Source organism: Podarcis muralis, chromosome 13, assembly GCF_964188315.1.
Source record: "Podarcis muralis chromosome 13, rPodMur119.hap1.1, whole genome shotgun sequence".
In the NCBI taxonomy this organism is placed as follows: Eukaryota; Metazoa; Chordata; class Lepidosauria; order Squamata; family Lacertidae; genus Podarcis; species Podarcis muralis.
Window position 1 is genome coordinate 39,656,544 of NC_135667.1, and position 20,815 is coordinate 39,677,358.

The 20,815-nt window shown below is 46.3% G+C and overlaps 1 protein-coding gene across 1 annotated transcript; it reads left to right on the forward strand.

The window, feature by feature from the left end:
* Positions 1–18,212, forward strand: CNP (2',3'-cyclic nucleotide 3' phosphodiesterase). Its single transcript, XM_077917434.1, has 4 exons — positions 1–157; positions 10,887–11,553; positions 15,459–15,601; positions 16,733–18,212. Exons 1-4 carry the CDS (start codon positions 155–157, stop codon positions 17,183–17,185), a joined length of 1,266 nt encoding a protein of 421 aa, XP_077773560.1. The 5' UTR covers positions 1–154; the 3' UTR covers positions 17,186–18,212.
* The last annotated feature ends 2,603 nt before the right edge of the window (positions 18,213–20,815 follow it).

Genomic DNA, 20,815 nt, shown 5'->3' on the forward strand with positions numbered 1-20,815 from the left:
TCCCGCCTCGCCCCCCCGCCCCCCCGGGTGTATGAAAAGCAGCTGCGCGGGGGCTCCGTCCCTCTAAACGCAGGCGAAGTCCATTAAGCGGTCTTGCACCTTCCCGAGGCGTCGATTCCGCTGCGTCCGGGACCCTCCGCTCGGTGGCGCTGCCATGGTGAGTGGGCTCGTCGTCCTGGGGCGGGAGGGGGGGCGGCGATGAAGGGGCTCCTAGGCGGGAAACGAAAGTGTGGGGAAGCGGGCGGAGCAAAGGGGCGAGAGGCGCGCGCGCGTCTCCGGGTCTGCAGCAGCAGCAGCAGCAGGTAAGTGAGCAGCTGGAGGAAAAAATGAGACTTTTTGTCCCCTGACAAAAGCTTTGAGTCTGCCAGGTGCTCAGTAGGTCAAGCGCTTCTCCTCCTTACCTGTTGGGTTTCTGCCTGCCCTTGTGCTTGTCAGGGATATAAGGGACCAGTCCTAAGCGGATATAGACAGGTAATAATAATAACAATAACAACAACAATAATAATTATTTATTTATACCCCACAGGGATAGCCTTCCTCTTTCATAGTCTTGGGCTTGGGGGGTGGGTGGCTTGTAGAAATTTTTATTTTGGGGGGGAATATTCTCAAGGTTGTTCCCCAGAGCTGTGAGGGGGGGAAATGGTAAGATGCGTGTGAAGTGAGGACCAGTTTTAGACTTTAAATGATAACAACAATAGTTTTATTATTACAATAATTTTATTATTTGTACCCCCCATCTGGCTGGGTTTCCGCATGGGCGGCTCCCAACGGAATATCAAAAACACGATAAAACATCGTACGTTAAAAACTTCCCTAAAGAGGGCTGCCTTCAGATGTCTTCTAAAAGTCAGGTAGTTGTTTTATTTATACCCCACCCATCTGAACGGGTTGACCCAGCCGCTCTGGGCGGCTTCCAGCACATTTGAAAGCACAATAAGACGTCAGACATTGAAAACATCCTGAAATGGGGCTGCCTTGGGATGTCTTCTAAAAGATGTGTAGTTCTTTATCTCCTAGGCATCTGATGGGGGGGCAGTCACCCTTCTGCATGCAGGTCACCCAGACCACTTCTGTATGGGATGGGGTGAGTCCGGGAGGCGTATTGTCAGAAATACGTTTTTCAATATGCCACAATTTTCCTGGCGGTGGCTGATCTGTGGCGACACTCTACAGGGGCAGGGAGCATTTGCCAAGTGCTTTTGTTTTGTGTTCTGGCATAAGCTACAGCATGAGCCTCATTTTAGGGGAAAAGGAAGGTAGCGGGAGATGGGCCTGGGCAGTGGATGACAGACCCTTGTGGAAGTTAACTTCTGGGGGACAGGTCTCTGAGCATAGGAAGAGAGCTCTGCATTTGTCGCGTGGCTTTAAAATTCACCTGTGCAGGGTGCATTTTGCGAGGACGATTAGGCATCCCTTTTCAGACAGATTTATGGCCAGGGTGGGCGCCCTTGTCAGGTTTGCAACCATTATGAATGACAGAGCTGGATACGGAATATACAACGGATTTTGTAAGAGACTTTGTCAGCCTCAGATGCGAGCTACATGGAGATTGGTTTCTCCTGGCGACGGACATATGTTCACTTAAACTCTCTTCGGTTTCACAAAACTCTTCATCGAGCATGGCGGAGAATGCCAACCCATCTTAAGGAAAAGAAAACATCAGTTTGCAAGAGAAAACATCAGTTTACATGGGTTGTTCCTCCTTGATTTAGTTGGAGTTGTATTATATTGCTTCACAGGTGAGGTGTAATTTTACACTACAGCTACAGCTGATGCTATTGGGAGGGTTGTTAGGGGGAAGTTTACTATTTTTTCAATAAATAAAGTAAAGTTGGAAATACCCTGTGAGTAGTGGTTGAAATGCTCTAAAATGGGAGGAGGGGTGAGGAGAGCGTACTTATTCACACCAAAGTTTGAGATCCCCTGCAAAGTATGAGATTTTAAACTTTTCCTCTCTCTCTTTTTTTGCATCAGCACCTAATGTTTATGAGGAAGGTACATGCCCTTCTTGGCTGCCTAGGCTGTCTTTCACTATTTACAAGCACCTGCTCCAAGTTTTTGGTGCAACCCCTTACACCAGCTTTCTACACCCCATTAACAAATGGGGTTGCTGTCCATTCGACAGCAAATGCCATTTTGCATGAGGAATGCTAACTTTTTTGCAGCCTTGGAGAGCGCTATGCACTTGCTTGGCTTATATTGGGCACACAGGAGGCAAGAGAGTTCTGTGATACTTCCGTTCCACCTGTAAAACCCTGGGGGAACAGGGAGAAATTTGAGATATTTTTAGAAAAGCAGCCTGCTTGGAAACAAAACTAGGGTGCTTTCCCTCGCCAACGAGCAACTCGTTAACCAAAATTATTTTCAGGTGTTTTTTTTTTTGGTGTACAGCTGGAACCAAACTCTTTCACTGACATAGCCTAGTTTTAAAAAACCTCTACCCTTCCTTATTTGTTGAAAAACCAATGCATTTTTATATTGTTTCAAAGCAATAAAACAGCAATTTACAGCTAAATAAATTGGGGGGGGGAGCATTTGATCTATATTTAGGCTTATGACAAAGCTTTGTTTTCCTGTTTTTATCTAAAGCACACAAACAGCTGGGCAACAGGGCAGCTGGAATAGAAAATCTCTCTCTCTGTGTCTCTCTCTCTCGGCACATGCTCAGAACAGTTTATTGTTCCATGAGTTTTTTCAAATTTGGTTGCAAGTACCCTGAGAAGTCATGGGGGCTATCAGTGTTCTTAGAAACTCTGGGTTTGCTCTGAAAACCTGCCACTTACTGCTTTCATTAAAAAAAAAAAAATGTTCAGATCTGTTTGTTTAGAATATTATTGCAAAACTTTTCTCTCTTCACTGGATCCCACTTCATTCTGCTTGCATATTTGTGGTCACTGAACGTGCCAATAGTATTTTAAGCAAATGCAAGACAGATAAACATTCTTCATTCCAAACTGGTCCCAGAAGAAGAAGAAACAGCCTGTTATGGGTTGTAGCTCTCCAGCTTCCAATTTAGTTTTCCATGTTGGTGAAAGAAAAAGAGTGCCTACTTTTTATCACATTCCTTCTTGATTGGACTATTGGTTATCCTGAACCAAGCACATCGACCAATCTGATGACAGGTGCACTTTTACTGAATTTAAATGCGGGGCAATTTCAGTTTTACAACCCTACAACCTAAATTAAGTATTTACTTCTTAATGTGACACGATTTTAAATTACCTGCCCACAGGGAAGCTGATCAGCGTTGTTTCCGTGTTCTGTTCTGAGAACAGAACTCTTGATTGGAGGAAGCCCAGAGCATGAGTCATGTGAGGATGGGTCCTTCTGGTGCATCTCCGTATTAAGGCACTGAATGCTCCTATTGTCTGCAATGCAGAGATGGGGCAGAATTGTCTGTCTCTCTGTAGAGGCTGATTGGAAGGAGGCAAATCCAGAACAGTGACTCATACAGAGACACATCAGGCAGCTTCTGCTCAAGGCAGACAGTTCCACTGTATCACTCCATTGGGAATGACCGATCCAATCACACTTGTTGCAGAGGCGAGGCCAGAGTAGCAACTCACACCAGACACGCACACACAGGATCCTGTGTGGAACTGCCAACTTAGAGGCAGCCATTACATTGTTTTAAAGAATAAAAATGGTGGCACAGATTACTCCAATCCTGTAAAATTCAGGAGTCAGCAAACTTTTTCAGCAGGGGGCCGGTCCACTGTCCCTCAGACCTTGTGGGGGGGCTGGATTATATTTTGAAAAGCAAAAAAAGAATGAATTCCTGTGCCCCACAAATAGCCTAGAGATGCATTTTAAATAAAAGCACACATTTTACTCATGTAAAAACACCAGGCAGGCCCCACAAATAACCCAGAGATGCATTTTAAATAAAAGGACACATTCTACTCATGTAAAACACACTGATTCCCGGACAGTCTGCAGGCCAGATTTAGAAGGCGATTCGGCCGGATCCAGCCCCTGGGCCTTAGTTTGCCTTCCCATGCTGTAAATAAATGGCTTCACCTCCTGCTTGGCAGGGTGAGACTCGCCACAGGCGGCAGATCTGAACCCAAGGTGAGGTGTGTGCCATGCTTGCCATGCCTGTGGTGGTGTGAGTACAGGAGGGGCAAGGGCATGGATCTGTGGTGAGATGGCAGCGGTAGCAGGGGGCGATAGGGCATTGTGCTTCAAGCGGCAAAATGCCCCAGGCTGGCCCTGTGGCTTAGGGATTGGGTCTTAGGTGCCACAGGTGACCACATGTGACTATATACAAATATAGGGCGAATGTGGAGAAATGTGCCCAGAGAAGGCCTTGTTGACACATTAAGAACCATCAGATCTCTGGGTCCTGATAGTACCCACCCAAGAGGTTTCAAGAAACAAATATGACGTTGCTGATCTTTTAAGAAAAACGTGCAACCTCTCCTGAAAATCAGCCTCTATAGCTGAAGGCTGCAAAGTAACTAATGCAAGACTATTTTCTTAAAAATGGCACCTGGGAAATTACAGGCGAGCTAGCAGAAAGCGTGATTAAGGATAGAATTGCCAAGTGTATAGAAGAACAAGCCTTACTAAAGCAGAACCAGCATGGCTTTCTATCTAATCTTTTAGATGAATTTGAGAATGCCAGTAAGGATATGGATAGGTGTGATCTAGCAGACAATGTGCGTTTTGACGTTCAGAAAGCTTTCAGTAAAGTTCTTCGCCTAGAGGCCAAGGGCCCAGTCCTGGGGGGCACAAAAATCACCTATCAGACTATGGAATGTATGATGTATGCTGTTATGGTGAGATCAAACACAGAAAAAGCTTCCTGTCCTTCTCACACTGTGGCATAAAGGCATGTGGTAAAGCGATTTTTCCTCTCTGGGAGCGCTGCAAGGGACCCTATGTACACCTCTGCCTTCACCAAAGACTCCAGAGTCAGTGTAGCAGTCATGGAAGAAGAGGAGAAATCCTTTTGTAGATCAGTAACTGGTTAAAGTTTAGGAAGCAGAGAGTAGGGGTACATGGATGGTCCTCTCAAGGGAGGGCTCTAAGATGTGGGGTCCCCCAATCACTGGTATCGGTACCTGTGCTTCTTACCTTGTTCATAAACAATTTGGACCGATGGGTGAAACATTACATAGCCGAGCTTGCGGATGGCACCAAATCGTTCCGGGTGGTAAGAATAGAAAGAAGATTCTGATGAGCCTAAAAAGAGTATCTCCAAACTGGGTGGATGAGTGTTAAAATGGCAGATGTGACTCAACGTAAGCAAGTGTAAGGTAAAGGTAAAGGGACCCCTGACCATTAGGTCCAGTCGTGGCCGACTCTGGGGTTGCGGCGCTCATCTCGCTTTATTGGCCAGCATGACTAAGCCGCTTCTGGGAAACCAGAGCAGCGCACGGAAACGCCGTTTACCTTCCTGCCGGAGCGGCACCTATTTATCTACTTGCACTTTGATGTGCTTTCGAACTGCTAGGTTGGCAGGAGCTGGGACCGAGCAACGGGAGCTTACTCCGCTGCGGGGATTCAAACCGCCGACCTTCTGATCAGCAAGCTCTAGCCTCTGTGGTTTAACACAGAGCAAGTGTAAAGAGGGCAATAAATGGGGCAATAAATCCTGACTTCACATATACCGTACATTGACGGGGTCTGAACTGGTGCTCACTGATTCATCTTGGAGTCGCCGCACATTTTTATTGAGCTTTGAAATACTGTGGACTACCTCCATCCAGTCTTGGAGACTGTTGCCAGGATGCGGAAGTAGGGAGAGAGCTGTTGTGTTCGTGTTCTGCTTTTGGGGGAGCTTTTCATCCTTGAGAAAAGGGTGCTGGATTAGAGGGGAGGTAGGTTCGATCACATTTAAAAAAGGCTTGCTGGTGGATAAAGCGTCAACAGCAGTCAACCAGTAACCAACAATGAAAAACACATCACTCAGCGATTGGCAAAAGTGGAAAGCAATCTTGTGACAACTTGCAAGAAGAAACTAGCATCCAACTTTCCATTTGATGTTTGTAGTTTTCATTTGGCATAGAATGAAGAGCTCAAAGCCTTCTTCTCAGTGCACTGTTTCTCACACAGAAGTGTCTTAGACCATTTCAGCTCCTGGTGCCTTTTGTTGTTGTTACTACATAGTAGTGCATTACTACATAGTCGCTTGCATAAAATGTTTCCAATTGACTTGCGTTTAAAAATATAAACAGAAATTCATTACACAATAAAAAAGAAAACCAGTATAAAACATTAATATTTTTGTACAATATACCAAGTGTGTGTGTGTGTGTGTATATATGTGTATAAACAGCCTCCCATTCCCTTATTTCGCTGCAGCTTTTTAATCTCTGTTCACCTTGAATACTGCGAATACCTTGAACAGTCTCTACAGTAGACCCTTCAGTGGAATGTGGAAAATGTGTTATGTAGGAAGTATCTCTAGTAGTTACTTATGATCCAGCTGTTTCTTAGAGGGTTTGTAGGAACAGGCTTTAATTAATTTGGACGTCTCTTTGGTAAGTTTTATTCACTCAAATCAGCTACACTTAAATTAGTCGTGTGTCCCATTTATTTTAGTTGCACGGACTTCAGTGGGCTTTCCAACAAGGATCGCTAGATATGGATCCAGGGCGTTGTATATTATTATATGTACACAGCATTGGGTTTGATCGTAGAGAAGGTGCTTTAAAAATTTATACCGTTAAAACGATACTGATTTGTAATGCAGGGACTTAGAAGGCAGTGGCTTTGGCTTGTGTGACACAGTGCAGGACAATTGCATTGCATTGCAATCTTCTTTTTGCATTGCAGGACTGGGAACTTGGGTTCCCAACAAATTATGACAATTATCTGCAGTCTGTAATGTAAAGGTTGTGGGGGCGGGGGGAGCTAGCTAAGCAGCTGTGCCCTCCTTGCTATTTGGTCCCTCCCTTATTGCTTGTTGGTGTGGTGCGGTACAGGGAAGGAAAGTGAGGAGGGGGCCTGTTTTGTGCAGAATGGGACAAATTGTTCCGCACTGGAAAACCATCCAAGTTCTCCTCTTTAGACTGGCTTGTGTGGTACCATTGTCCTTGCCTCCTCCCCCTCATTTTTAACACAAGCATTTATTATTTCAGTTTCACTTGCAAAACAATTGGTGCTCACAGTGTATGCCCTCCCACCCACAATTATTGTTTTGTTTTGTCTTCTGTGTGTGTTTTTTTAAGCCATTGTTAACCGCCGTTCCCCAGGCAGCTGTTTTTGTCAAAATAGTGCAATAGCTACTCAAACGCCCTTGTCTTGACCAAACACAGGCAGCATCTTCAATGTGTCTTGAAACTGGACACAGGAACAGAGATGGCTTTTCTTTCTTTTTTTCCACATAGTAATACAAGTCTTAGTCGACTTGCGCCACTCGGTCTTGCCTCCTTCTGAGTCAACAAAAGTAGTGAATGGTTTATCCCTTTGGCTGTAATAACTACTTTGATAGTCATTAAGGCGTCACAGATGCCTTGTTTATCTTCAGTGATCTGGGAGACATGTAGTTCTAGAATTGCTGAGCTGGAAGGGACCTCTAAGGGTCATCTAGTCCAACCCCCTGCATTGCAGGAATCTCAACTAATGCATCCATGACAGATGGCCATACAACCTCTGCTTAAAAACCTCCAAGGAAGGAGAGTCCACCACCTTCCATTCCACTGTTAAACAGCTCTTACTGTCAGAAAGTTCTTCATGGTGTTTAGTAGAAATCTCCTTTCTCATAACTTGAATCCATTTGCTCGAGTCCTGCCCTCCAGAGCAGGAGGAGACAAGCTTGCTCCATCTTCCATGTGACATCCCTTTAGACACTTGAAGATGGCGATCCTATTTCCTCTGTCTCCTCTTTTCCAGGCTAAACACACCCAACTCCCTCAACCATTCCTCATTAGGCTTGTTTTCCAGATGCTTGAACATCTTGGTCTCCCTCCTCTGCACACGTTCCAGCTTGCCAATATCCTTCTTTAATTGTGGCACCCAGAACTGGTCACAGTATTCCAGGTGTGGTCTGACCGAGGCAGAATAGAGCGGTACTATTAATTCCCTTGATTGAGGCTCTATATTTCTACTGATGCAGCCTAGAATAGCATTAGCTTTTCTGCTGTTGCGGCAGCACACTGTTTACTCATGTTAAGCTGGTGGTCTACTAAGGCTCCATGATCCTTAAATTGCAGTCTCAACCCCCTGATAAAGGCTCCTAAAAGCTTGCTTTGGTGGTTGCGAAACAACTGTGTGTAATGTCTCTGAAATTCGGAAGAGCAGGAGTGCCTTCCAGGTGTTGCTGTTGCAGCATCACTCCCATCATCCCTGGCCATCAGCCATCTTGGCTGGGACCAGTGGGGACTGGATATCTGACATCTGGGAGTGCCAGGTTGGCTACCCCTACTTGAACAGCAGCACCCAACTTCTAACAGCTTAAGACTCACTCAACCCCTTTCCATCTCTCTTTATCCTGCATCTTCTCTCAAATTCTGCACCCAACTTGAGGCTCACCACCTTTGTTTTCTGCTTCCGTCGCCCATAGCAGAACTGGCTCCGTGGCATTTTTGCTGCCCGAGGCTGAACATCAACCATCTCTGCACCCCGCCAAGTCATAGCCTATTAGCCAAGTTATTTTAGTACCTGAGCCAGAAAAATCCCACAAGTGCCTCTCCCTAGGAATTCCGAGACAGTAATAACTAATTAAGCAACAATGTGTTGCCTGAGGCAGCTGCCTCCCTCTGTCTAATGGTAGGGACTGGCTCTGCCAAGGACTCTGCACACCTGGGGAAACCTGTTGTTGTTTTTTGCTAAAGCCGGCTGCTTCTGCAAATCCTCTTTGAGCCATGATCTTTCTCTCTGGTCAGGCCCACACCTTTTGCTCCTCTGCCCTCTCTCTCTTCGGATTTTTGCCTGCTCTGCTCATTTAGCTTACCCCTGAGGGTTTTGTTCTGAGATAAGTATCAAAATTCTGCGCCGAGAAAAACTGAGCTTGGCAGGTTACACACTGCAGACACTGAGAAATGTTCTTATTCTGCTTATTGCAGAAAAGGGTAAAGAGGGCTGTGTGTAGGGTAGGACTTTCACTACCATTCAGCCCCGTTTTGAGTTTGGCCATTTCATCAGGCTTCACAGTGAGAAATGGAAGACTGCGGTTTTTAAAAAAATGGCCAATGTTTGCACAGAATCTGCCCAACTCTGCTGGTACTGTGGTCTATCTTCTCAGGGATTCCTCTCCCTTCTTCCAGCCTTTGCACCACCTCAATACATTTGTCACACAGCACCAGTCATAAGATAGGGACGCGGGTGGCGCTGTGGTCTAAACCACAGAGCCTAGGACTTGACAATCAGAAGGTCGGCGGTTTGAATCCCCGCGACAGGGTGAGCTCCCGTTGCTCGGTCCCTGCTCCTGCCAACCTAGCAGTTCGAAAGCACGTCAAAGTGCAAGTAGATAAATAGGTACCGCTCCGGCGGGAAGGTAAACGGCATTTCCATGCGCTGCTCTGGTTCGCCAGAAGTGGCTTAGTCATGCTGGCCACATGACCCGGAAGCTGTACGCCGGCTCCCTCGGCCAATAAAGCGAGATGAGCGCTGCAACCCCAGAGTCGTCCGTGACTGGACCTAATGGTCAGGGGTCCCTTTACCTTACCAGTCATAAGTCCTTGCCTTCACACCAAAGTATCTCTTTGGGGAAGAATAAGAGAGAGGTTGTGTGTTAATGGTCACACTTGAGAGAGCCAGCTCTTCTCTCGCTTCCTCTGCTGCTGTCATAGGCTCACAGGGAACATCTTCACTTCCTCAGCAGCTGTGGGGGCAGCGAGTATTTTGCATCTTCAGTTTCATGCCGTTTTTCATTTGTTTTAAGCTTTTGAATAAGGAAACTTTGAAACAGTTTCTGCTACAGTTGATGCTTCTGGGTGGCAGAGCCTGAACTGCTTGTGCGCAAGTGTTTACTTGCATGCGTGTATTGATCGAGGGAGGGAGAAAGCGGGTTACCTCGTAAACTGGATCAGGCCACCCAGATGCCCATGGGAAGCCCAGAAGCAGGGCTTTCCCTACCTGTGATCCCGATCAGCTGGTATCCAGAACCATACCTCTTCTGACACTGGAGGGGAGAACATAGCCAATGTGGGTGATTGCCACTGATATCCTCCACAAACTTGTTGAGCCATCACTTCCTGTTGTGGGAACCAATTGCCTAGTTCAGGGTTTCCCAAACTTGGGTCTCCAGCTGTCGTTGGACTACAACTCCCATCATCCCTAGCTAGCAGGACCAGTGGTCGGGGATGATGGGAATTGTAGTCCAAAACCAGCTCATTTCTCCATCTTGCTTGATTGGCTCTTACTGGCAGGAGGCAGGGAAACACTGAACATGCAACGCACCATTTTCATGGTTTGTTACTAGGGAAGATTTTGGCAGACACACATCCCACCCCCTGGTAAAGGCCACTTAGGTCACAAGACGATATGGGGCTGATCAGAACTTGGATTTTTCAAAAAAGAGCTGTGGCATTTCCTATGCAAGGTGCTCTCCAGAGGAAGATTAGTACATAAATTAGAGGTATTTGTGGCATGAGGTTCTGTAGGCCTCAAGAAACATTAGTCTTTGAAAGGTGCCATAGGGTGTGTGGTTTTCCCCCTCCCCGCCCTTTTCCCTACAGCAGATTAACAGGGCTGCTGCTTCTGGAATGCACCATGTTCTTAGCTGACATAATAGCATCATTTAAAAGCCATCACTGGGCCATTTGTGCCCATCTGAATAGCCCAGCAGCAGCAGCAGCAACAAAAACAAAAATCCCCTCTCTGGTTCAGAATGAAAACAGTGGCCCTATTATTGAGGGCCCAAAGATGGTATCTCTCTCTGGAATGTTCCGGCTGAACTGCGCACAACTATTCCTTTTCTTTCCCTTCCCTTCCAGAACAAAGGCTTCGGCCGGAAGAGCCACACGTTCCTGCCCAAGATATTTAGGAAAATGTCTTCCCAGCCCAAGGAGCGCCCCGAGAGCTTGCAGTTCCCTTTCCTGGACGACAACGACACTATCGCCACCATCCGGGAGTCGAAGACGTTGTTCATTCTGCGGGGCCTGCCCGGCAGCGGGAAGTCCACTTTGGCGCAGGCCATCCACGACAAGTACAAGGATGCTTGCAAGGTCATCTCCGCTGACAACTACAAAATCCAGCCTGCTGTCCGGAGCGCCATTCCCGACGACTACAGCAAGGTCGACGAGGACCTAAGCGACTACTGCAAGCGCGACATCAGCGTGCTGGTGGTAGACGACACCCACCATGAGAGGGAGCGCCTGGATCAGATCTTTGACATCGCCGACACCTTCCGCTACCAGGTCATCATCGTGGAGCCCAAGACGACGTGGAAAATGGATTGCTTGCAGCTGAAGGATAAGAACCAGTGGAAACTCTCGGCGGACGAGCTCAAGAAGCTGAAGCCCAGTTTGGAAAAGGATTTCCTTCCCTTGTATTATGGGTGGTTTTTGAGCAAAAGGAGCTCAGAGAACTTGCGGAAGACCGGGCAGGCCTTTTTGGATGAGCTTGCCAGTATCAAAGTCTTCAGAAAGGAGGCTAAGCACTGTGGGTCCCCCAAAAACATGTTTGTTTTTCGTGTCAGATTTGCCTTCTACTAACTAACCCACGAGACCTGGCTTTCTACTAGTTCAGGGGTCTGCAACCCGCGGCTCCGGAGCCGCATGTGGCTCTTTTACACCTTTGCCGCGGCTCCGGGGCGGATACTAGCGAGAGGAGGAGGCGCATTGTGCGCCCCGACACTCCCCACTGTGGCGGGCGCTGTACTGGCTGTGACGTCGCATGGGGGCGGTGCGTGCGTTAGTCACGCACCGTCCCGACGTCACCTTCCCGCCCGCTGTCAGATCGGAGGGCAGCGGCGCGCATGCTTTAAATGTTGCAATGGTTTTGTGGCTCCCAGTCTTTCCCCCCTTCGGAAACGGGTCCAAGTGGCTCTTTTTGTCTTAAAGGTTGCAGACCCCTGTACTAGTTGAGCATAAGATAAGCAATTTCTGTCTAGCTCCCATGTTGTTTCCTTTGAGGTTAATTGCTGGTATCCTATACTTGTTCAGCAAACTCTCTCTTTTTTAAGATATCCAAGTTTCCAGTTCTCCTGTTGACGAGAAAGCTTGAGAATGTCTCATCACCCATTTGTGCCGCACCCTGTTGAATCCAATAATTATTGAATCATTTGGGGAAGCAAAAGGAATTATGCAGAATCAAAACTCTGTTAATTCTGAGTGCATATTGTTAAGGGAGACACAGGTGCAGAACCCACAAGTTCACCCTTCGAGAATGTTCTGTGTGCTGCAGGTTTGGGGAACTTGTGCAGTCCTCTTGAAGTTGCTAGAGCCCAACTCCCATCATCCCTAGCTCTTGGCCATGCTGACTGCAGCTGATGGGAGTTGTAGTCCAACAATATCTGTAGGAGCAAACATTCCTCACTCTTGCTGTGAACGAAGGGGATCTATTCTAACATCTTAAAGCGCTTAGATGTTGTGGGCCATTGCCTAATCCTGCCCATGTCCCCTGTGCTCCTGCCTCCAAACACGCACCCATGTTACCTGACTCTGGAAACCAATGAGACCAGCCCCTCTTCCCCATCCTACACCAGCAGCAGCCTCCCAATGGCTGCAGGGACCCCCAGTCCATCTTCGTTAAAGATGCTGCCAAGAAATCAGCCCCCATTGAGGAGTAGCAGGGGATCTCCTTCCCCGCCTCTCCTTCGCTTCAGCAGTTCTGTTTTGAGGCGTCTCAGTGTTCTCCAAAGTTTGGTTTTGGGAAGCTGTGCAGAAAGCTTCTCACGTTCACTTCTGGATCAAATCTATAGGCAGGGTGTGGGTGTTACGAGCCAGAAGCAAGCTTTAGGTTGCACTATGGAATATCAAGCGTGCCAATTATATTTCTTTCTTTCTTTCTTTCTTTCTTTTTTGCAGCATATATCCCAAAGTAAGTTAGTTCTGCCCTAGAGAAAGCCACCACACTGTGCTAGAATGAATCCTCTAGCATCCTCCCTTCACCTCTGTGCCAGAGTAGTGGAAAACTCATGGCACAAGCTGGGACCAAGGAGAGCTGCCACTTTCACCACCACCAGCTGTAGAAGTGCCATGCTAGACACCTGCATGGTCATAGACTCCTAGAATTGTAGAGTTGGAAGGGACCCCATGGGTCATCAGGTCTTAAGCCCCTGCAATGCAGGAATCTCAACTGAAGCATCCCTGAGACATGGCCACCCAACCTCTGCTTAAAAACCTCCAATGGAGGAGAGTCCACCACAAAAGTCTACAAAAGAACCAGAGTGCTCGTCACAAGGACTAGGCAGCTCATCCACACTGCCCTCCCTGTGCAAGGCTTATGACACTCTGGTGCTTGCCAATATAAAGGCAGGGCCAACCTAGTAGCAAAGTAGGATCCTACAAACAGGATTGGGTGGGGTCTCCTGGCTTGGAAGAACTTGGCTTTCTAGATTAATGGCAGAAGGAGAAACCCTGTCCAAAGCCTGACCTGTCTGGACTCTTGGCTACGTAACACCCCACCCCATTTTGGACCAAGAGCAGGTGAATTGCGCAACCTGCACCTGTAGGTTAGGTAACTTTTCCCATGCGCATAGCTTGTGCATGATGCACTGCTTCTGCTACTCGCATGGAGGGCAGAGCAGCTCTTCAGCACCACCTGAGTTTGGACCACTGATAAATCCATGTGCTCTCCCAGCAAACCTTTTGTGATTTTGGGCAGACATTGCCCCATTTGCTTTCAAAACATAGAGTCTCTCAGGTGGGGTGGGGAGGCAGCCCCTTTGGACCACAGAACCACACAAAATGGATGGGTTGAGGCTCTTTAATGATTCCTACTTCCTTTTATTTAATGAAAGCCAATATTTCACGGGTGTTAAATGCTACGTTTCCCCCCCTGTGTGCGCATGGGATGTTTCAACATATGTGCCACACAGCCCTACCCAAACGGGAATATTTTCCATCCATTAGCCACCCTCCATTTCCAGGAACAGGGCCTCTTTAAACGTGCCACAACTGGCAGTTCATCTTAAAGATGTTCCCTAGTTACTGGCATCAAATTGCCCCTAATGAAGCCAACCCAGCTTGGTGGAAGTTTACCACCACATTCCTAAGCAAAGCTGCAGCAGCACTTGCAGTTAGAAAGTTAGCATCCGCATCTCGGTTAAATCTTACGAATGTAGTTTCTGCATTCTACGCAGTGCCCTTGCCGCACTAACACATTCAGTCTGCTTTCCATTTGGATCCCTAAGAAAAGATAAAATGATTTGGACTTAAGGAGATAACCTGCATTGGCAAGGCTAGCAAGCGCTCCACGTGACACAGATTCCTTGGCTAGCAGGCTGCATCCCTTGTTCTCCTCCTCCATTGTAACGTCTCTGGAATTACAAACACTGCAATACAACATAGCCAGCTAGCACGTGTCTTCACCCCTACAAATGGCAGCCCATGAAGCTTGATCAGGGGTGGAGAACCGTTGACCTTCCAGATGTTCTCAGGCTCCTACTCCCTTGAGCCAGCAGGGCCTTTGATCAGGGATAATGGGGAATTGAAAGTCTGATATTATCTGGGGGTGGCGAGTGGGGAGCACAGCTTCCCACCGCCTCTTCTAAACATTATCCAGGGGCAGATGGTGTAAGCTGCTGCTTTTGTCAACAGCCACACTGCTCCTGTGAATGTGCGCTTCTGGCCAAAAATGCTCATCCACGCTGAACTGGCTGAAGTTGACCCCTTCCACAGTCGTGTCCCCACTGCATATTAATTCTTGATTGCATTGCCAAGCCTTAGCAAGGGCTGTGCTTAAAGACTTTAGGCACCTGGCCTCCAAGCAGTGATTAAAAACTGCGAGAAATTTAACATAACTAGACAGCTGCAGTTTTCTTTTTTAAAAAAATTAAATTTATATTAAATTTCACAAAAATCTGTACGTTGCATGTGTATAGTGTATAGTGTATAATGCCAGTATCTGGTTTCAGTATATTACCTGGTCTATGGAAGTTCTAAAAATTAGCCAAGGGAGAGCCAGATCTTGTTTTTGTCAGCGGGTGTTTAATGCCCACTCTTTCCCAGCTTTAAACTAACCCTGTAGATTGTCCAAGTAAAAGAATAATACCGTATTGGCCTGAATATAAGTCTCACTTTTCTCTCTCCAAATTCTGATGCTGAAAAGTTAAAGTGCGGCTTAAATTCGTGACCTTACAAAAAATGGCTTTTACGATATCGCTGCTGAAACAGACACACGGTAAAACAGAATGGGTGTGAGTGTCTGTGGAATTTTAAGAGAGCGTCTTATATTCGGGTATTGTCTCCCCCCGCCCCCTTGAATTTTCAAGGTGCGGCTTATTTCCGGGTGCGGCTTATATTCGGGCCAATACAGTAGCAATAATTGGGGTGGGGAAAGCAAGTGGGAAGAAATAACGAAATCAGTTTGCAAGACTCATTATTTTCCTCCTTCCTTTGCAGTTGGACAACCCAGCGAAGACCCCAAAGCAAAAATTGACTTGACCGGCTACTTTGTGAAAAGGCCACCGGGGGTCTTGCACTGTACCACAAAGTTCACCGACTACGGGAAGGCTCCAGGATCAGATGACTACGCACAGCAGGAGGTGATGACTTTGCTTTCATCCACTCTGACCAGGAAAAAGGGATGGTTCTTGTAGGAGCTTTTCATATCTTCTTGCGTTGGAAACTGCAACTTCTTCACCCTCCTCTGTCTTTTGAGATGGGAGCGGACCATTTCCAAGGGAATCCATATGTATCCTGGCAGTTGCACCCAATGCTTTGAGTGCAGAATCCTCTTGCACTCCGGGGCTTTCTCCTTCCTTTCCCCTCCCTGCATGCCCTCAAAATCTGCTCCGGAAGGTCCACCAAACTTCTAGAGCAGATTTTGAGAGTGCCTGGGGGGCTGCAGGGGAGAGAAAGTTATGTTGTTCTAGTGGAAGAGTCGGGCTGAATATAATCCTGGGGGCCCAGCTGAGGTTTTTAAAAATTCAATCAAGAAAGCAAACAGCTCAGCAGAGAGTGTGCAATTCAATTCAATTCAATTCAATTCATTGTTGTTGTTTTTAAAGCCAATCAGAGATTCCAGTGAAGTCCCCAAAATGAAATGTGACTTGTATGTTGTAAGCAGACATAACTGGAAACTAGAATAGTTACAGATTCTGCTGTTACCCCTTCCTCCCCTTCACTGGGGAGAAGTACCTCTCCACAATCACATCTCCCAGATTTATTTATTTTTTTAAAAAAATATTTATGCTTCAAGTGATCATTCCTTATTCTTCCTTCCTTTGATTTTATAGCACTTGTTGTTAACTGCTCTGCAAATACCTGAATTTCCAGGATATACATTTGCAAAAATTTATTTTGAAACCTCGTCAGACTGGTGAATGGCTACTTGCAACCAGACAGTGAAGCTTTTGTAAATTAGATGACACTAGCTTTATGTCCCACTTTATCTTAGGCTGCAATCCTGTGGTTTCTGGGATGGTGTTCCTGTGTGTGTGATAGCTTTTTGTGTTCGTGGAAGCCCAGCTAGTTTCTTTTTTTACGCTGTAGGCTAGTAGCTTTTGTGGAGTTCTTTGCAAGGCTGTTTTCAGTCGACAACAGCAAAAGCCTCCATGGATTTTAATGAGCAAGTCCAGTCATTTAAACACAACCAATAACTGATGAAGCAAGACAGTCTTTGATTGCACTGGCAGCCCTAACAGAAATCCTTTCTCCCCTTCCACCCCACTCAGGCTGTTAAGTCTTCTTATGGAAAAGCCTTCTTCCTGACCATCTCTGCTCTCTTCATCACACCGAGAACGGCTGGTGCCCGCGTGGAACTGAGCGACCAGCAGATGCTTCTGTGGCCTGGCGACGTGGACGTGCTTCAGCCAGCCGCCAGCCTCCCGAAAGGCAGTCGGGCACACATCACCCTGGGCTGCGCCAGCGGCGTAGAAGCTGTCCAAACCGGCATTGACCTCCTCGAGTTTGTTAAGCTGGAAAAGGCAGGGAACAAAGGCGAGGAAATTGGGGAAATTGGGGGCGGGAGACTTTTGTCCTACGGGAATGGCCTGTGGATGCTCCAGCTTTCTAAAAAGATTGAGGTGAGGTGTGTCTTTTCTGGGTACTATGGAAAGGGGAAACTGGTGCCAACTCAAGGGGGGAGTAAGCGGGGCTCCCCTTTTAACGCCTGCATCATCATCTAAGGGCCCTTCTTGCTACTGCAGCCTTTATCCGTTGGCAGCAATGCGCAACCTTTTTATAAACAACTCCCCAAGCCACACACATCCAAGTATCGTCCTCCAACTAAAACCAACTCTTGTTCAATTCTAGCTTAGCTGGTCTCTTCAGAGAAATTTCTTCTTGTTCAGGGAAAAACACCACTAGGGGCCGGTAATGGAAAATTAGCGCCTTTGTTATATGTGTGAATTAAGATTAATGCAACTGGATTTGTGGTGGTTGTTTTTTTTTAAAAAAAACCATTTGTTTTGTTTTGTTTTAAAGGTAGAGAAACATCCTTTAATCATGACCACTGCTTGTAAATCCACTAGACCTTGTGCTGTTAGGGCTGTTGCAGAATGAAGTGGTAGAATGGGTTATATCACGTCAGACTGCAAATCTTTATGTGTGAGAAGTTATGTTTTTACTCAAAGGTCTCTGCAAGTAGAAAGCCAGCAGAGCAAGGAAAATGTGAGGCGAGAACCATGCTGCTTTGTTATTTGCAGGGGACATATTTACAGAGGGGTATATTAAAAATATTAATTATTTAATAAAAATATTTGTACCCCGTCCATTGGACTGGGTTGCCCCAGCCACTCCAGGTAGCTGATGTGATTCACCTGTAGTATGAAGTGGTACAATCCATTCTCTCTCTCACACACACACCCCACGTTCTGCTGAGTAGGTAGGCCCAATCTGCCTGGTTTGGGATCTCACAGTGCTCCCCCAGAATTCTGTGAAATGCAGATTGAAAGGAATAAAGGAAAAGTTCCGTGCACTGGCCTTGGATTTGCTGGATTCAGATCTCAGCTTAGTTACAGTGGTTCAATAGCATCTCTCTTCAGTTACTTCATTTCTGAAAGGGTTTCAAAAGCTAGAACTGGATCAGCAGTTAATCCTGCTACAAGGACCAACAGGGTTCTTGTGAAGTCAAGAGGGTCCATAAATCCTAACATGAAGTGCATTTAATCAAGGACTTATATGGCAGTTTGTGTACAGCAAATGACCCCCCCCCCCCAAATTTTAAGTTGGTCATGACAGTGGTGGAACCTGTGCCTTCCTGCTAGCATGTGAACACAGACAAGTGCTATACAGAGATTTATATGGCACAGTCTTGTGCATATTTACTCAGCCATCCCATTGAGTTTAATGTGATTTATTTCAGGGACGTTTGACTGGCGCCTTCATTATATACCTTTAGGAGCCAGGCAAAAACATTCCTTTTTAATCAGGCCTTTGGTTGACCTGATGGACACCCCATACCCTTTTAAAATGTGGCTCTTTTTTGGGGGGGGTGTACTATTGGGTTATTGTGTTATTTTGATTTTATATATTGTGATCTTTTCAGCGAAGCGCCCCGAAACCTCCAGGTATAAAAAAGGTACCCCTGCCCGTACGGGCCAGTCTTGACAGACTCTAGGGTTGTGCGCCCATCTCACTTAAGAGGCCGGGGGCCAGCGCTGTCCGGAGACACTTCCGGGTCACGTGGCCAGCGTGACATCGCTGCTCTGGTGAGCCAGAGCCGCACAGGGAAACGCTGTTTACCTTCCCGCTAGTAAGCGGTCCCTATTTATCTACTTGCACCTGGGAGTGCTTTCGAACTGCTAGGTTGGCAGGCCCTCCAGGTATAGGGCGGTATATAAATTCAATAAATAAAAATATAAATAATAAAATTATTCTCAGATACATATGTAGAGCCTCAGCCAGCATGACCAGTCCAACAACACAATGGCCACAGGTTCCCCATCTCTCTCCTCTGGATACATCAGATTCTGAATAAATAAAGGTACTGTTTAGTTTTTATATCTGCCTTTTATGCAGACTAGTATGCAGGTCTTCAGTTAAAACATAGACGTATGAGACAAGTGCAGCATATTTTTTTTTACAACTCGGCTGGATCATGATTAGACTCTTGACAGTGGCCTATTTTAGATATAGAAATTCCCAGCCACTCTTATTGCAAGATATTTAATTTTAATTTTGTGAATAGAACTGCTGCTCACTTACTGAATATTTCAGTTTCCTATTAAATATCCTCCTCTTGCCTTGCAACTTTGACATGTCCTGTTGAGCGCGTTGTTTACCTGACTGCATTCCAGCAGTAGTTATGTACGACATCTGAGCACGCTGTTTTTTTAATCAAGTAGAGTGGTACCTCAGTTTAAGAACAGTCCAGTTTATGAACGATTTGGTTTACAAACTCTGCAAAACCGGAAGTAGTGTCCCGGTTTGCGAACCTTTACCTCGGTCTAAGAACGGAATCTGAATAGTGGAAGGGCACCGAAAGCACGCCTCAGTTTAAGAATGGTTTTGGTTTAAGTACGGACTTCCAGAACGGATTAACTTCGTAAACTGAGGTACCACTGTACATGCAGAAATCTGTAGTGTGTGCTTTTACTTTCTGTTTAAAGTTGTACAAAGCACAGGATCTAAAATACCTCCCACTCCAGAGTTGGCTTATTTATGCTACTAGAAGACCAGGGTTTTTCCCCATCCCTCAGTGCTTATTCTTGTATAACCTCACTGAATAATGACCCTCACTTGGGGCAAAAAAGAGGGAAGAGCAGCTCTGAGCTCAACCGTGGGAACAGCTTGGAAGTAAAGCACACCTACTGCTTTGTTCATGTGAATGCTCCTGAGAGTAATATGAGCAAGTGCCTGGCACGGGATTGAACTTGAAACAGAAGGTTTAAACTTGCTCTAAACCAGACCTAGGCAAACTCAGCCCGCCGGATTTTTTGGGACTACAACTCCCATCATCCCTAGCTAACAGGGCCAGCGGTCAGGGATGATGGGAATTATAGTCCAAAAGCAGCTGGAGACCCAACGTTGGGAAACACTGATTTAAAGCAAGATGGGTCTTTTTGGTTTGTACAATTGTAAGTCTAATTCACTTGAATGTTTAGTTACACAAGGTGGGGGGGGGGGGGAATTGGTTATGCTAACTGTCGCTCAGGAAACATCCATCACATCATCATAACTTGTATTTGTGCGTAATACCTGTGCCAGATTAAGATTTCACATACTGGTTATCTAATGGTCAAGTTTCTGTTAATATGTCTGTCTTGAATACAGTCAAATCCTTGTTTTTACTTATGAGGAAAGTAGTACATCTTTGTGGTTCTGACTGGTGTAACTTTTTATTTATTTTAAAAAAAATACCTTTTAACTCTGATCCAGGGCCAAATAGGAGCTTAAGACTCATAGCAACTGTAAAATATACTTAAATAAATCTGTTATTAATATACAGAAATGTTTGCTGAGTTTATACTTAAAAGAAAGCTGCTTGCTCAAGCCATCACTAGGTGAACTTTGAGGTTACACAGATAGAAGCCGAGGGCATCACCACCGGGTACCCAAACTGGCAATTACTTGCTGCCAGAGATTTTCTCTTGGAAATGAGCCACAAGAGCACAAGAGGGGCCAAACTCCCCAACAGACTTTCTCTTCCAGTTTGTGGGTCTCTCGGAGAGTGCTTTTCATGTGATATTCACGTGCCAGAAGGGTATCTCCGGGGGGGGGGGGGGGGAGTAAGAATTGGTGCTTGGTGAGATTTGGGTTTTGCTCTATTGTAATTCTATTTGTATGCCAACTTTCCCAAAGCACCTGAGTATATA